At 37.9% G+C, this 18,572-nt stretch overlaps 1 protein-coding gene across 2 annotated transcripts in view; it reads left to right on the top strand.

Annotated features, from left to right (window-relative positions):
• Positions 1 to 18,572, top strand: part of PKP2 (plakophilin 2) — a 93,101-nt gene that overhangs the window by 64,129 nt on the left and 10,400 nt on the right. For both annotated transcript variants that reach the window (XM_078075877.1, XM_078075876.1), the window contains exons 7-10: positions 5,541 to 5,658; positions 6,753 to 6,917; positions 7,807 to 7,980; positions 15,409 to 15,562. In XM_078075877.1, coding sequence (XP_077932003.1) covers positions 5,541 to 5,658; positions 6,753 to 6,917; positions 7,807 to 7,980; positions 15,409 to 15,562 — 611 coding nt within the window. The remainder of the gene's footprint in view (positions 1 to 5,540; positions 5,659 to 6,752; positions 6,918 to 7,806; positions 7,981 to 15,408; positions 15,563 to 18,572) is intronic.

The raw sequence follows: 18,572 nt of genomic DNA, 5'->3' as shown, positions 1-18,572 counted from the left end.
CAGCACAGCTACAAACCTTGCAAATGTCTCAGTTCTTCAAACTAAATTTTCTACTATCCTATTCATGCCTTTAGCAGATAGACTCAGATTAGGAGTTGTACTTCTCAGTAATTATATGACATATCTCTTTGCGAAAGAAACTCTTTACTCTTATCAATCAACGCATAAATATTGACTACCTGCTTTGGGCTCAGCCCTGGGATAATTATTAAGGATACATGAATAGGACTAATATGGAGGAAGAAAAATCAATGAAGGTAACAGAAGAATAATTTTTATTATATCAAGAGGACTGTATTTGCTTGTCTTTCTGTATCAGTCAGTATGTGACTTGGGTCCTGAACAAAAATTCCCAAGAATGACTTTGTCAGAGATTTTTAAAAGCATCCTATGTTTGTTTGTTGAGGTACAATTGACACATTAGTTTCATTACAACATAATGATTTGATATTTGTAGACATTGTGAAATGATCACCACAGTTAATCTAGTTAACATCTGTCACCTTACGTAGTTAACAAAGATTTTTTTTCTTGTGTGAGACCTTTTAAGATTTACTCTCTTAGCATCCTCATGTTTAAAAAAAAAATCTGTGTATAACTTAATTTGGAAGTAGTTTATTATTAACTGTATCTTACATCACTGAAAATCTTTTTCTAAAAATACTTGATTATCATCATAGAACTATTAAAAATTTTGTAATTCATCATGATAAAAAAAATGAGCAGGTTGATATATTTGAATAAAGCAGCTGATGACTTTGTTGCTATCCTATGGTTAAAATCTGTGCCTGTATTGGAGGTGCAGACCATCTGAGCATCATATGATTTTACTCTTAAGTCTTAAGCATCTTCATCAATCATTGTCTGGCATCTGAGACATCTCCTTTAGGTGTCAAGAATGTCTATTCAAGTTCCAGTGGCTCCCAGGCATATTACAAAAATTAGTTCGCTGTTTATAATTGATTTGAAATGGAATTTGGCATTCTACCTTGAACAGCCAGCTAAATCCGAAGGAAGTGACTGTTACCTACCAACCAGATGATTGCTGGCTACATTGATTATTCAGAATACTTTTAGAAGACCCGAAAAATACAGGAAAGCAAAACCAAAGGATTTTTAAGGATAGATTTTCTCTTCCTCTGCCTTCTGGTTTCTTGATGTGTAATAGATGCTGACATATCTTTGTTCAGTTAATGTTCCTTGTCCTGGAAGGAACAAGACATGTACGTGGGAGAGCTTTGTTCTACCTCCCAATGATGCTTCTGTTTGCAGACCAAACAGTTGACTTTGACTGATATCTGCAGATACCTTCAGGAACTGATGTTGACTTTAGGGTAACAGACAATCCCTTTTCTTGGCAAAGAGTTTTTGTCCCTCTGCCAGTTCAAATGAGGCTCCCCTTTTGTTCTGGGCAATAACAAGCTGCTTCTGCTGCTTTCTCTGGGTTACTCACAGACAAGGCCCAACTGTTTGATATATATCAGCTGAGAGATAAACAAAAGCCCAGCCCTAAATCTCAAATAACAAGAGGAAGAAGGACGCCTCCTTATCCACCAATCTCTTTATCAAGTGCCCGTTGGGTCTTAGAATGGACTCCAAGCACTTAGTGGACTGGGGCCTTATTGCACAGTTTACGATACATGATATTAGAAATCCTATAGTTGTTGGTGAATGTGAAGATGTACCTACGATATTTGTGAAACCATCAAGGTGATCACTCTTTCAGTATGCTAGCTAGACCTTGAAGACTGGCCCCATAGGCAGTAGGTCTTGTATGTGACACACACGTAACCTGTGTGTTAGGAGGAAACTACACCTATTATTAGTAGGTATCGCCCCATTTAAAAAAAAAATCTCTGCCTCTTAGAATTACTTGTTGGTGAAGTGTCTTGAAAAGACTCACTTTAACCATATTATTATGTTGTCTGCCATTCTCAGATCTGGTAAGTAATTGTAGTCTTTTTTTTTTTTTAATTATTTTTTTATTTTAATTCCAGTATAGTTAACATACAGTGTTCATTTCCCCACGCTAGCTGACCACACACCACACACCGAGCTTTGGACATTCTGTGTTGTGACAAACTTCCTGTCGGTGCTGGCCGACTAGCTGTAACAGCCTGCACGCAGCCGCACACACAGAACTTTTTATGGACGGGCCAGTAAAAAGCCTACTAGGAGCAGGGAATTCTGATTTTAAACAAGAGTCACAGGTCAGGATTCCAAATGAAATTTTAGCATGCCCCAATTTGGAGAATTTTGTGAAAATTACAGATAACAGTATTTGTGAAGTGCCTACTGCAATGTCTATCACACACACTGAGTTGCGGTTGTCTTTATCATTTGACATTGTCCATTCTTTGGTTTGCCCTATGAATTTAAGGTTTAGTCACCCTGTCATTAATCTAACAAAGACATACCATTCTTCTTTCAATTCTAGCAAAGTCCTGAGTGTTTGGTTTTCTTTTCTCCTTTTCGTTATGACACACAGGAATGTGTGAGAAAAGTGGTCCTAGAGACAGTCATCAGTCATTGACTTGCTTTTAGATAAAACACTTGAATCTTCCTAAATCTGTAAAGTTTTGTTCAGAGACATGCAGAGGTTCAGATTCTGTTTTTTTCCCCCACGCTTAACAAGTCCTATTTCCAGAAAAATTCTTCCTCATATCAAGCATAAGTAACTGATCAAGCTAGTGTTCCCCCTATTCTGGCTCAGGGAAGGTGAAGAGCTCCAAAACAATCCTGCCTTTGTGGGAAGAGTTTATATTCCCCACGTCTCCCACCAGCCTCCAACCCCCCAGTCCAAGGATCTGGTTTTTAAATTTCAGTGTACAACAGCATACATATTTTGGTTTCCTGGAAGTTGCCCACATATTTACTCAGCCTTTGGCCAGATTATACCAGGGGAAGTAAAACCATCATCTAATTGAGTTAAAATCATAGACACTAAATTAAACATTTCTAATATATTCATTGGTAACTCTGATAATCAATTTTTATTGAGTAGTGTGTATGCTCATTCTTTTTTACTTTTCAATAAGATAATTGTTTCCATATATCGATATTTGATACTGTTTCATTTATAACTGTGGGATATTTTTCATATTAAACCTCTTTTGGGCTACATAGAGGAAATAGTTATAAATAAATATTTCTCAGGATTTGGTAGATACATTGTAAAAGCTTCCATTCTGCCTAAGATTAGCCATGGTAATTCTCTGATTTCCACAAACGTAAGTACTAGCTGTTGAAAAAAATGTTTTAGTCCCTTAAGATAGATATATCACTTTCATAATTACTGCTTATTTTCAGAGTGGTACAATAACAAATTCCTTTCTGACTAGTGACTTCTATTCATGGATGTAGTGCTATAAAATAATCCACCCTTATCATTCATATTTCTGGGCAGTTGAGTAAGGTAGGAACTATTTTTGATATGCAGGAGCAAATACTGAAGCAGTGGGGTTACACTTTCTGTCAACAAAGGTGTCGAGTGCCAGAAAACCCTGATAAGTCCCATTTTAAGCAAGTAGAGTCTGGAAAATACCAAACTACGAGACAAGAGTCCGTGCATGTGAACTGGCAGTCCCACCAAAGTGAATTACCATTCGCACCCAAAATAAACACCCTGAAGTTTAACAAAGCCAGGTCATCCATCTGCAAGCTATGCGGCAGCTTTAGCTGGTCAGAAATCTTTTGATTTGTCAAAGCAGTTTTAAACTACTGCCATTTCTCCAAGCCAGAGGTTGAAAAGGTCAAGGGGAAACTTTAAAAGATGTGATAACGTTGTCTTGGAGTTGGGGGACATCTGGTATTTGCTAAGCAAATGACAGAGTGAATGAATGTTGATGAGGTGTGCTCTATTCTGGAGCCGCCCCTGAGAACAGAATAAAGAGCAGCTCTCCTATTCTGACTTTACCACTACTGTGCTGTCACCGGGAAAAGTAACTTTTAAATTCTTTGGACCTCCGTTTCTCCATGTGTAAAAGAAGATGACTGGAAAAGACGCTTTTTCAGTTTCTGTCAGGCTTCTTCAGAGAATAGATACAGGATCTTGGTTCAAATGATCATTTCTTGAGAAAAAAAGCTATAGTAAAAATGGTTCAGTTTAGTTTATAAACCCATGCATTATCTTTTTTTAATGGACAAAGTGTCAGTTTTTTAGGTACAGTAAAAATTGAGGTAAATCTTTAATTGGAATAGTCGAATGAAAACCAAAGTCACAAAGGATTTTCTTAAAATTAAAAATTCAGTGTATCAGTCCAACAACCATTAAATTTTTGTATATCCTTACTTTAAATATATTAGTCTCATCTCAACTATTAGGTTGAATCATGAAATTACATTTCTGTGGGTTAAAAACAGTCTTGTATCATCAAGTTCATCCTATGGATGTGATTTTCTTGGGAAGCAGGGTACAATGCTGTGTGTTCCTTTCTTGTTCCCATTAGTTCTTGATACCATGCTGGGTACATTTGTTCTCTGATATAGTATGTATTGAAAGCAGTATTTTGGGGCAGAAAGCCTTTTTGAAATCACTTAATGCAATATATTGTTTTACAGATGAAGAAAATAAGACCCAAAAAGTTCTCAGAATTGTAGTTCTTTTGATGTTCAGTCTGACAGAGATGTTATAAACAATAACTTTTGAATATACTTTGAATACTCTACCTACCAGTAAAAAAAACAAAAACAAAAAAACTGGTCTGATAAATTTTATAGGAATATTTCTTAGCAATTAAGATTCTGAATTTGAAATTTGATCCCCAAATAAATTACTTTGCTGGATTTGATAAGTTTCAATTCTCTATAAGGAAGCAGCCTCCACTTGTAGATGTAGGTACTGTTTATAGAAAGGTGTCATGGCCCTAGCAAAATTAGAAATAGACTAAGTGCAAAGATATTTATAGGTCATGCTTTTGACTTAGGTCTTACACACTGTGGAACTTTGCATTCTTGTCACATCTCTCTGCCATTTTAATTATAGAATCATCACATTTTAGAATATCTGGTTTGTTATTTGTCAATAATTATTTACACTGAAAGCTACAAAACCCCAAAATAGTAGAGTCCAACATCGTGTCTTTACAAATGAGGAAACTGAGGCCCAGAGAATTTAAGTCACTTTAACTTACATAGAGTTAAGACACGGAACAGGTTGGCACTTGGACATCTAGTATACTGCTACGTCAAATGGTCCATTTGTTCTTTTAGTTGCAAAGTGTTTGCTTCATATGTACCCTCTCAAAAACAGATTGCAGATTAAGTAAATGATGCTGTGCCCTTGGTGCTTGAAGTGAAGTAGACAGAAAGCTTTTACTGACCGGATGACATGTTATAGGAATATAGTTAGAGGTTGTGTCCAGATTTGATGACCATCAGGCAATTGATAATGAACTGACCCCAGGACCTGTCTGCCACTCTTTTACAAATTTGTCAGTTTTCCAAACACTTGGAAGAAGCATCAATCAAATAAAGCTTTGAAACGAAGGCCTATTAGATACACAGCTTAAATCTTAACGGTTGGTTGTTTTTCCTGATAGAAACATGAGTTCGGCCGGCCCTGATGGGAGGAAAGTGATGAGAAGGTGTGACGGACTGATCGACTCGCTAGTCCATTATGTCAGAGGAACCATCGCAGACTACCAGCCAGATGACAAGGTGATTTATGGGTTAAATATCTCTTGTTTGAATTACTTACTTTGTCTTACTAAGACGCTTCAGAGGATTCTGGAAGTATTCTGTTTGGGTTTAGCTTTATTCATTAACTCACTTGCTAAGCTTAAAGTTTCCCATCCATGCTTAGAAATATTAAAATCTACCTAGCCCCATTTTTCTGTCTACTTTCCAGACCCCAGTTTACAACTACCTGTTTAACAACTCTATGTAGGTATTTGAAAGGAGCCCAAGAGTTCCGTGTGCAATAATGAACTTAAGTTCATCTCTTCCCTTATTCCCAAACTTGCTCCTTCTCTGAATAATCCTTCTTCTTTTTTTTTTTTTTTTTTAAAGATTTTACTTATTTATTTGACAGAGAGAGAGACACAGCGAGAGAGGGAACACAAGCAAGGGGAGTGGGAGAGGGAGAAGCAGGCTTCCCGCCGAGCAGGGAGCCCGATGTCGGGCTCGATCCCAGGACCCTGGGGTCATGACCTGAGCCGAAGGCAGACGCTTAATGCCTGAGCCACCCAGGCGCCCCTGAATAATCCTTCTTAATAATTATCCCCACCCACCAAATGAAAGCAGAAATCTGCATGATCTCTGACTGCCTGCTTGCCTTCGCTCACACCCTGTGTCCCTCAGGCAGCAAACCATGTGCGTGCCACCTCAGAAACGCCCTCCAGCTGGCACGCTCCTCCTCCCTCATGCCGTGACTGCTGCCCTGGTTTGTGCATCTTTCATACTTACCATGCAATAGCTTCCTAACGGGTCCTGCAAACAGTTCTTCTGTTTTCCAGCTCCATGTGGCTACTAAATTATGTATCATAAAATATAGAATCGTCTGAACACACTCTTCACAGTAAACCAGAAAGGCTCTCCAGTGGTTTAAGAAATTCAGCCTCTACTTCTTAGCATTGTGCTCGTGACCATTCATGATCTAGCCACACTCATTCCGCTCCCCCAGACACCGTCCAAGCACACCCCACCGCATCCACTAAACTGTGTAAGACCGAAAGCGTAGCACGTCCTGTGGTAGCACACTGCAGAGGGATGTCTGTATGTCTATGATCAGTATTCATCTCCTGTTTTCTCAGGCCACAGAGAACTGTGTGTGCATTCTTCATAACCTCTCCTACCAGCTGGAGGCAGAGCTCCCAGATAGATATTCCCAGAGTATCTATATTCAAAACCGGACTCTCCAGACTGACAACAACAAAAGTATTGGGTGTTTTGGCAGTCGAAGCAGGAAAATAAAAGAGGTATGTTGGAAGGACTTTGAAAGAGAAAGTGTGTATGTGTGTATCTCTGAGTACTTAGTGTATGTCGGGCACTATTTTAAGTTGTTTAATCCTTACATCAACCTTACGAGGTGTGTATTATTAATATCCTCATTTATTGACGAGGAAGCGGAAGTACAGAATGGCTAATTTCCCCCCCCCAAAATCCAGGAAATTATAAGAGGGGGTGGAATTCAATCCCAGGTCGTCTGGCTCCAGATTTGCATCGTTAACCACCGTACCCACTGCTGTATGCTTTATAAGTTAGGAAATAAGCTTAATACAGCGTAGCCAGTGGTGTATGGACTGTGTAACATTAAAAGCAACGCTGATGTTTAGCTCTGGGTATCCTAAAAGTACATCCATACGAAGGAATACTGTCCCTACTGGCGTTCCATGAAAACTGGAAGAATGTAACCCCTCCTGTTCCTCAGACTATCGTGCTACGTATTTGTGAACTTGGAGAGCAGCTGGTAAATTTAGAATCCTGATGTTATCCCAGACAACTTCACAAGACCGAGGGAAGAGGCCTGTTTTTCTTATCTCCACAGTGGTTGTGACTAATTTAGCTTTTAGCTTAACAGCAGCCTGAAAACTATTCTAGAATAGCCTATGCTTCATTCTCGAGTTTTCTCTCACGATGAAATATAAAGTTGGGGTGTTGTTAAGGAGAAATAGACATTATGAGCTAAAAGTTAACTGCTTGGAAATCATACATATTTGCTTTTTCATTTCCATATCAGGGGCTTGTTATTAGGCAAATTGTCAGTCTCTCTAGACTAAATGGTTTTTCCGGTCCCTTAGTTTGGGTGTGGAATTCTAGAAATCACTGGAAGGCATTAATTCTGGATTTCACTGTGTACGTGGTTAGCAATATCAGGACATGCCGATGCCGGAAGAAAAGAGCAACCCGAAGGGTGTGGAATGGCTATGGCATTCCATCGTGATACGGATGTATTTGTCCTTGATCGCCAAGAGTGTCCGAAACTACACTCAGGAAGCATCTTTGGGAGCTTTGCAGAATCTCACTGCAGGAAGTGGACCAGTGAGTATCACCCCTGTTCTTCTGCTTTATAAAAATAATGACATTGTGGGACATACCTACATTAGGTTCAGAAATGAGACAGTGAAGTAAGGGAAAAGTTTTTTCTCTTCAGTCAAGACAGTTCTCAGTAATTGCCAGCAAGAGGTCCAGCTTTCTAGGACTTTCAGCCTCAGTTTCTGCAGAGCCAAGTCAGGCTGTGAGTGAAAGGTTCCTAGATATTTATATTAGAGCTCTTTCAGTTATAAGTCTCACAATCCTACCTAAACTGGCCTGGGCAAAAAAGAGGAATGTCTTGGCCCATTTAACTGGAAAGTCAAGGTGAGTCTTCTTTCTGTCATGGCAGGTAGGTGTCCTAGCAGTTGTAATTATAACTCTGTCTCTGGGTTCCCTCTTCCCTTTTTTTATTCTCAAAGGCTCTTCTCATATGATAGCAAAGGTCACCAATGATTTCAGACTTACATTTTATCCACCCAATGTCCCCACAGAAAAGAAACTACTATTTTCTCAATAGCTCCATTTGGAACTCAAGAAATGAGTCTCACTTGCCCATATCTGAACCTGTGGCTAGGAGCCTGTTGATGTTCTGACTGGCCAGGTCTGGGGGATATGCCCACCTGTGAATTTCAAGGGCATGGGTTTGAGCAGGCAGGGTCATTGCCACTGGGACCACATGGACTGAAATGCTAAAGGAGCTGCTCATTAGCAGAAGGAAGAATGAGTGCTGCCCAGGCAAAAACAACAGATGTCCACTGTGTATGGAGTTGGAAAGGACATCTGTGCTTTTACGTCCCAGAAATTCAACTACAAAATAAAGAGCTGCTTCTCTTCCTGATGCACTTACTTTATACCAGCGAAGTCAAAATATATAAAACAGTAAAAGCTTATTCCTCTCCCTGTGTATTTTACACCTTACTACACAGTTAGGATTCTACAAATATTTAGTTATTTGAACTAAGCTTATATTCTTTGTCTTGATCATAAAATTATTAGAATAAACACACACACACACAAAGTTGTTCATTATATGTCCAGTTTCCAATTATCCATCCCCGTAGAGAAGAGTACTCTTGTGGATAACAAAAATATTATTTATTCTTGAGAAACCATATTCATTCTTTAATGTGTTTACAAAGAAGCTTGCCCTGTTTTGAACAAAACTGTGAAATACTAAAACCAGTATTTCTCTTATCTTAGCACTGTGGTTAAGAATATGACCAAACTTAGGGCGCCTGGCTGACTCATTCAGTAGATCATGGGACTCTTGATCTTGGAGTTGTAAGTTTGAGCCCCATGTTGGGTGTAGAGATTACTTAAAAATAAAATCTTAGGGGTGCCTGAGTGGCCCAGTCATTAAGTGTCTGCCTTAGGTCAGGTCATGATCCCAGGGGCCTGGAATCGAGCCCCGCGTTGGGCTCCCTGCTCAGCGGGAAGCCTGCCTCTCCCTCTCCCACTCCCCCTGCTTGTGTTCCCTGTCTCCCTGTCTCTCTCTCTGTCAAATAAATAAATAAAATCTTTAAAAATATATATATAAATAAATAAAATAAAATCTTAAAAGTTTTTTTTTATCTCTTTGATTTTCTGCAAAATTTACTTGTGCACAAAGAGGAGGGAACAAGAAACTACCAGGGAGCCCTGAATGATGCACAGTCATCATACCTTCTCATTTTCCCATGCTAGGTTTCCCAAAACCATTTCTTTCACTTTCCCAAACTACGGAAGCCCTCTTATTAACTCCCAGCCGACTTCAAAGAAAACGTCAGGAATTAACGCGGCGTGCACCTATGTGTATGCATATCTGAGTTCCCTGTACTCTGAGTATGGTTCAGTACGAGCTAACCCATTAAGCCTGCATTTTAGCCTCTTCCATTCCAAGATCTCTCATGGACTCCAAACAGTCCAGAGATGTTTCCATGTTCCTAAGGATAGAAATATTTATGCCACTTAAGTTCTGAATATGTAGTTTACTACCTAGGTCTTAAGTTCCTTTATTCATCTTTTGAGCGCCTGCTGTAGCAGGTACTAACTAGCCTAGTGCTAAGTATGTAGCAGTGAATAAGACAAAATCCCTGTGGTTGGTAATAATCTAACTGGGATAAACACATAAACAGAAATCTAAGGTACTAGGAGATTCCAAGTCCAAAAGGAGTCCAAGCATTGGAGATATCCTCATAACTGTCCTAATTGTGTCAAGGCATTTAAAATCATACCTAACGTTAAACCAGTCTGGTCCCCTGAAAGGAAGCCTACACTGAACTGGTATGAATCTGTACTCAAGCTGTTAGAGTTTAATTTGACTGGAGATTTATAGGAGAAAATCATTAGCACCATGAGACAGTGAAATGTTCTTTTAAGTTACAAGATGCTTTTTATTAAAATTTTGACATATATATCCTTTCTAATTATTACTTTTCCTAATTTTGTTATGCTTAAATTGTATGATAAGAAATACTTGTTCTTATAATTTCTAAAAAGAATCATTGAATAGGAAAACACGAAAAGCAAAGCATTTAAAATAGTTTCAGAAAACATCCAGTCCATTAACCTTGTGTTCATAACTGAGATAGCGCTGAGCAGTTGATGGCCATGTGCCTGAAATGGCAAAGAACCTAAACTGAAATGAGTAGCTTCCTAAAAGATTGGTTATGTAATTTAAGTATAAAATTATGACAGTAATTTCTAGTCAGTATTAAACTTTATTGGTTTAGATATAGTGGTCATTCTAATAATAAGTAAGGAAAGAGAAAGAATTAATAATATTTACCCATTTAGCAAACTCTGTAAGTACAGAAATCAAAAGATTAAGGTACAAAAAAAGAAAAGATTAAGGTACAAATTTTCAATTAGAAGATAAGTAAGTCCCGAAGATATAATGCACAGCATCGTGACTACACGTAACAATACTGTATTGTATATTTGAAAGTTACTAGGACAATAAATCTTAAAAGTTCTCATCATAAGAAGAAAAAAAGTTGTAATCATGTGCAGTGATGAATATTAACTTATTGTAATTATTTTGCAGTATATAGGTATATCAAATCATTATGTTTTACACCTAAAACTATTACAGTGTTATGTGTCAGTTATGTATCAATAGAAATAAGTTAAACATCATATAGCCAAAGTTAAAAGTCATTGAAATACGCACTTTTCAAATTTCTAAAACACTTTATTTTATTTTCTTAAAGATTTTATTTATTCATTTGAGAGAGAGGGAATGAGAGAGGGAGAGCGTGAGAGGGGGGTGGGTCACAGGGAGAAGCAGACTCCCCACTGAGCAGGAAGCCCAGTGCATCACTCTTGATCCCTGGAGTCCAGGATCATGACCTGAGCTGAAGGCAGTCGCTTAACCAACTGAGCCACTCAGGCTCCCTCCAAACACTTTAAAAGTATTTAATATCTGTTGGAAAAAAAAACAAAACATATCCCTTACCCTCACACCTTACTAGAAAACAAGTTCTAACAGCGATGAGATTTAAATATGAAAGACAAGACAATAAAGCTTGTGGAAGATCTTCATGACCTGGGAATAGGGGAAGATTTTTTTTTTTTTAAAGATTTTATTTATTCATTGGAGGCATAGAGAGAGAGAGAGCACGAGCAGGGGGAGAGGCAGAGGGAGAAGCAGGCTCCCTGCTGAGCCAGGAGCCAGACGTGGGGCTTGATCCCAGGACCCTGGGATCATGACCCGAGCCGAAGGCAGATGCTTAACCATCTGAGCCACCCAGGTTCCCCTAGGGGAAGATTTTTTTAAAGTGGACACAAAAAGTACTATAAAGTATGTATTTTATAAATTGACTACATTAAAATTAACTTATGCTGTTATGCTATCAAAAGACATTGTTAAGATAGTAAAAAGGCAAACCACAGAGTAGAAAAAGATTTTTGCGACATATATAAGTAACAAAGATTGTCTAGGAAATATAAAAAAAACTCATCAAGTTAACAATCATAAGGTAACCCAATAGAAAAATGGGCAAGAGACTTGAACAAGCCCTTCACAAATGATAATATAGAAATGGCCAATAAACATTTGAAGAGGTGCTTAAAACCTCATTAGTAATCACGACAATATGAACTAGAAGTGCTATTTGCAAATAGCTGACCAACTAATTAATAGTCATTCTCACATATTCCCTGGAGCTGGAATACAAAAATCTCTGTTTGGTAAATCTGACTGTTTACTTTCCTTTTTGAGCAAATTGTAAAGGGCATCTCACTTCGGACTTTCTCATTTCCCTCAATGAATCAGAAGACTAATATACTGTGCTTTCCCCTGGTTGATTAAACATCATTTGAGGATCCAGACTTCATCAGGACTTGTATGTTTCAATGATCTTTTTTATATGCTAACATCAAAGTGCTTTATTATATATAAGAATATATCATTAGGTGGTATAGTATGTTATACATACAAAGCAAGATTTTTAATTTTAAAAGCATCTTATGTCTTAAAAATTTTAAGAAATAAAATCTTGTGACTTTTTACTCCATCTTGATCTCCTGAGATGATAGTAAATCTTTAGGAAAACTCGATAACATATTATTCATATAGTTCAGTAAACATTTACATAGGACCTCTCATGTTCTAGGCACCATACAAGACCCTGAGGGGGGAAAAAGGGATGGATAAGATCCATGTCCTCCTTTAAAGGAGCTTATGTTCTAATAGAAGAAATAGCAGTTTGGTATAGTTGTAACCTAGAGAATTAGGGAGTAATGATAAGGAAAGAGAGGAAAGTGGATGCCAGGCCATATGAAGACATCTGAACCTTCTGGAGACAGTGGAGGGTCATTACACAGCTTAATCCTGAGGTGGAACATAATCAGATTAAATTTTAAGAGGATCATTCTGGAGTAAGGCTTTGAAGCCCCAACGGGCATTGGAAAAACAGCAAGTTGACTGGCAACATTTGGTTTCTAGTGAAGACTGGAGACCATACATTTGCAGAAAAATCATTCCACAAATGCACTATTTACTCTAGCAGTATTTGGTGGCCAGGTATAAAACGAGTTTTGCAGTTTTAATGGGTGGGTAGAAATAGCTGGAATGATAAGAGAGTTAAGGGTATTGAAAGATGGTTTTTGATGTGTTGGTTCATGTACCTTAGTCTAAATAAGAAAGAAAGGTAAGGCAGAAGAGGATTGACAACTTGAGGTGTGGGGAGTAAAGGTGAGATAAAGGCACTGGAGTTCTTGATGAGGCTGAAGAAGAAGTATGGTAGGAGTGAGGGAGAGAGAACAAAGAGAAGAGGAAGTTGTGTTCAGAGTCTAACATTGGAGTTTATGTTTTCAGAATCAAGGTATTTTGGGGTGAATACAGGTTCTGTATGACCATGGAAGTGAATGCCTGATGTAGGGGAGAGATGAAGGTCAGTGACATTTAGGAAGTCTAGGAACTATGATGTGGTCATCTACAGTGAATGGGAGGTGGAGAAGGCTCTGAGCCAGGCTCTGAAGCCTCTAGTGGATGTTGGGAAAGGACCAGTAGGCCTTGAGATGACAAAGGAAACTCTATGTAGATGATAGAGCTGGATGACAGTGACTCAAGAGCAGAGCTTTTGCATATGAGGGAAGACATTTATCTAGACAGGCCATTGGGAAGAGAAAGGAATGCTAACTTGCCTCTGTGCCCAAGTCACAGGAGTGGTAGAGAATAAATAGCCTCCTCTCTGGATGGCTACAGAGGAAGGATTCTTCTCAGAATGGAGCAAATAGTTTAATGGAGTGCTCTGCAAGTTAGTGAAAGACAAAGTGTAGCTTGTTTACAATAAAACATTCTAAAATAGTGATTATTAAACTTCTTTGGAGTTGTAGACACTTTGAGTATCTAATAAAAGTTATATATCCTTTCCCTGAGAAAGTTTATTATAAACACAAAAATAGGCTTTCTTTTGTTTTTTACAATTTTTTTTTTTTAAGATTTTTATTTATTTATTTGACAGAGAGAGAGCAAGAGCAGGAACACAAGCAGGGGGAGTGGGAGAGGGAGAAGCAGACTTCCCGCCGAGCAGGGAGCCCGATACGGGGCTCAATCCCAGGACCCCAGGATCATGACCTGAGCCGAAGGCAAACACTTAACGACTGAGCCACCCAGGCGCCCCCGATTTTTTTTTAATTTTTAAGTAATCTCTATACCCAAAGTGGGGCTCAAACTCGCAACTCAAAGATCAAGAGCCGCAGGCTCCACCAACTGAGCCAGCCAGGTGCCCCAATACTGAAACAGTTTTAAGGACCTCCTGTCCCCTCCCTGAAACCTATCCTGGGCCCTATATTAAGAACCCCTGTTCTAAAAAGTATAGTGGAGAATGTAAGGAGAGCAGTCTGCAGGAGGTGGGGGAAATAAGCAGTGTTTAGATAAGAGAAACAGAGAAGATAGACACCCTGAAGAATGGTCAAGAATTTTAGGAATTTCTGGCAGGTGGCCTCAAGTTAGCTTCAAATACAAATCTATAAAGTTTTAGATACAAGCTGAGACCCCAGTATTAGAAGTTTATTGATGCTAGGAAGGTTCTGGTCAGTACTCAGACCCCCTGAAAGTAGGTGGCCAGCCTGATTCCAAATATGATTTGCACATACAACCTCTGATTGAGAATGTAAAATTAAATCTAACTAGCCATACATTCTTTTCTTTAAAAGCCCAATATCTCTTTCAGAATAAGCTGACTTCTTAGAAATGAATAAGTTTATTAAAATATGTAAAATGCCAAAATGTGAGCAGGAAGGTGACCAAAGCAACAGCGAGCAAATATGCTGAAATATTAAAGACATCTCCCTTTAAAATTTTTCTCAGCTCAGTTGTCTTTATAGGTAAATTCCACGAGGCCCACAAAGTTGGGATTATTCTTGTATTAAACCAATAGTTCAAGAAAATAGAAAAAGGGAAAACATTATGCAACTAATTTCATGACACTAGTGTTTGATTCTAAAACATCATCCTTATATCCTTTTCACAATGCTGAGCTGAAAATGGGAATAAAGAGGAAATAAAGGAAAAGACAGGCCCATTTTATTTATAAACATGCAAAAACATAGAAACTAACCAAATCCAGTGTTCTATTTAAAAATACCAAATAAGCTGTTTTTATCCTGTAATAAAATTGAAAATGTAATAAGAATTTTTTTTTAAATTTTATTTATTTATTTGAGAGAGACAGAGAGAGCATGAACAGGGAGAGGGGCAGAAGGAAAGGGAGAAGCAGACTCCTAGGACCCCAGGATCATGACCTGAGCCAAAGGCAGACACTTAACGAACTGAGCCACCCAGCCGCCCCTGAAAACATAAGAATTTAAAGGAAATATCTTCAGACTAGTTTCATCACAGCCTTAGTTTTCAAAACATCTTGCTCAGTCTCTAATAATCTACAGAAATTTAATATTAGCGTGAAGTCAAAAGGCAATAGTACTGATAAGACATGTCTCATGCAACAGATGCCGACGTCAGTAGCTCAGACAGTTGTCCAGAAGGAAAATGGCCTTCAGCACACCCGCAAGATGCTGCATGTTGGTGATCCAAGTGTGAAAAAGACGGCAGTCTCCCTGCTGAGAAATTTGTCTCGGAATCTTTCTCTGCAGAATGAAATTGGTAAGTCAACAAACGTGTCTCGATGTCGTGAATACATATTGAAAATACAAAGGCAGGGAACCATTGTCTTTATCATGTTTTCTACAATGACGAACTGAAAATGACAAAAGGAGCGAAATGTGAGAAATAGACCTGGCCTTTGCACCCAGGCATCCAGGTAGGCTTTCTCCCTGGGTCTCAAATAGGATTTTTCTTAATATCCAGCATTTTTTTGTTTGAATTACTGCAGAAGAAAAATTTTAGACCTAATTATAATTAACAAGGTAGGTAACACGTCTGATGTTTTTCAGCCATTGGCTGTGCGGTCAGGGGTCTTTTTAACCCGTGCAGTTAGTTCAACCTGCTTAAGCACTGCTCTTCTAAAACATTGAAAATATACACACAGCAGTCCTCATTTTAGAAGCTTGGTCCCTGTTGCACTAGAAAAAAATGGATGGACATGCAAAAAGACAAGAAGGAGGAGTCACAATATATATTGAATTCGGCATACATTTGCAACGATGTGAATGGAACTAGAGGGGATTATGCTAAGCGAAATAAGTCTGTCAGAGAAAGACAGTTATCATATGATCTCACTCATATGTGGAATTTAAGAAACAAAACACATGAACATAAAGGAAGGAAAGGAAAAATAAGATAAAAACAGAGAGGGAAGCAAACCATAAGAGACTCCTAACTATAGAGAACAAACTGAGGGTTGCTCGAGGGGAGGTGGGTGGGGATGGGATAACTGGGTGGTGGGCATTAAGGAGGGCACTTGATGAGATATGCAACTGAGGAATCACTGAATTCTACCCCTGAAACTAATAATACACTATATGTTAACTAAATTGAATTTAAATAAAAAATTTTAAAAATTAAAAAAAAATTTGGCATAGGTGGTTTTACAATGAATACATTGAAACATTTGCTCGTTTTTTTGAGAGTCTATTATTGACAAAGATAACTATGTTACACTATCAAATAATACAATGTTTTGTTCATTTGCTTTATACACAGAAATGTCTGATAAATGTGAATCAGGTCAAAAACTATAAAATGAGATAATAGGAAGGTTAACACCAAAATCAGTCATGCTTCCTAATGATGCTCCATAAATTAGTCATTCCTGACAACTCGAAGTTCAGTTTTTCACAAAATTCCACTAAAATTATAGACAAATTTTTGTTTGGTTTTAGGGGATTGGGTTAATTTGGAATACACACACAGACACACAGCACCAGAGATACTGAAGTCTGTGGTTATGTTTTAATGTCATTTCCAAAGCCAGCCAGCCACACAATATTGGAGAGGTGGTTTCATGCAATGGTTTCCTGCCCATTATAAATATAGAGAGAGCCTGGAAATTTTTCATGAATCTAAAAGAAACCTTGCCCTAGGCACTCTGAAAATTATGAAAGTGTTCTCATTGTCCTTTGTGGACTTTTGTGCTGCACTTGAATCAGGTGTATCATCCTTTGACTTTTTTTTTTTCCCCAAAGGAAATGTTGACTCCATCTTTAAACAGGGCTGATGGAGGTAACCGCCCTGGACGCGTTCTACACATGCCTTCAGGGCAGAAATGCTGTTGTTCCCATGTTCTACCATCTTCTAACTGTTGGGAAGATACAAGTGTAGCCCCACACTTTCCTTTTTTTTTTTTTTTTTTTTCTTTTTTAATATATATATAAACCCTCTATTTAATTCTTCAGTTGAGGAGAAAATGGCCTTAGCAGAGAGAAGGTGTTTTTTACATTTCACTATACTTAATGTTTATTTATTTTCTTTGTTTGCCTACTTTGAGTGAGTTCTGGCTTTGATACATTACATCTGAAATTTTCTTGGCTCACCTTGGTAATTAGAATAATTACACTTTTTTTCCTCTTAATTTTTAATGGCTTAACAATGTGACTTCTCATCCCATATTTGTCACTTTTAACCAGACCTAGGTAAATGGAAAATCATTGTTTTGGATGGTTTTATTAAAGAACAACTTCAATTTTTTTTAAAAGACCTATGCTCATTTTAAAAATTCAAGCAATTAAGAAAAGCACTACAAATAAAGCAAAAATACTTCCTCTTACCACTCAGAAAACAACCATTGTTACCCTTAGTTGAATATTATTCCAGACATCTCTCTATGCCTATGGACATAAAAGTTTAGACAAACAGAAAGATAAATAAATGATATTAAAATTGGATCATACAACATCTAGTGGCTAATCAGAGTTAATTTTAACAAAAGCAAACTAAATGATATAGAATCACTGAACTTTGGATAAATTTTTCACTACATTTCAGGCATGTTTTAGAGACTGTGGTAATGTGTACTCAAGTTTGTCTCAGTCCTGATTTCCAACTTTTGGCCAAACCTAGGAGAATGTCTTGATTGCCCCTGCAGCAATATTAGTCTCCTCAATCTCTAATAGTTCCTCTTTTGTAACATGCGTATGACATGTGTGTAACATGTATAACGTGTATTTTTGTCACTAGCCTGTAAAAACATAAAATGGAAAGAAACGAATGGAAAGAAGGAAGGGAAGGAAGGGAGAGAGGGAAAGAGAGAGGAAAGTTTCTATTCAAATGTCTGTATTCCGGTTTGTCATTTTAGTGGTCCTCTTAATTAAAGTGCCATGTAAATTGTAGGTGATGCCCACTGAACGTTACAGGGAGGACCAGTGTTTTGTTAAATAGGTCTGGCCTTCTCCTTTATTATGGAATAGGTCCAAAGGACCATTATGGTACAGTCACATCAGGATTTATTATGACCAGCCTGATCCAAATCCTCTCACTAATGAAGTACTTTGCACCAAAAGTATAGTTTTGTTCAATTTATTTTTTGGAACCTATTATTGTAGTGAGGTTTTTATCCATAAAATTCTAATGAGATCATCTTTATTAGATTCTTTGCAATTTTTAAAATTTTAATTCTGGTGTAGTTAACATGCAGTGTTATATTCATTTCAGGTGTACAATGTAGCGATTCAACAATTCTATACAGTACTCAGTGCTCATCACAGTATGTGTACTC

Source organism: Halichoerus grypus, chromosome 6 (assembly GCF_964656455.1).
Source record: "Halichoerus grypus chromosome 6, mHalGry1.hap1.1, whole genome shotgun sequence".
Taxonomy (NCBI): Eukaryota; Metazoa; Chordata; class Mammalia; order Carnivora; family Phocidae; genus Halichoerus; species Halichoerus grypus.
The sequence above is the reverse complement of the archived record's forward strand: the minus strand, read 5'-3'. Positions and strand labels throughout refer to the sequence as shown.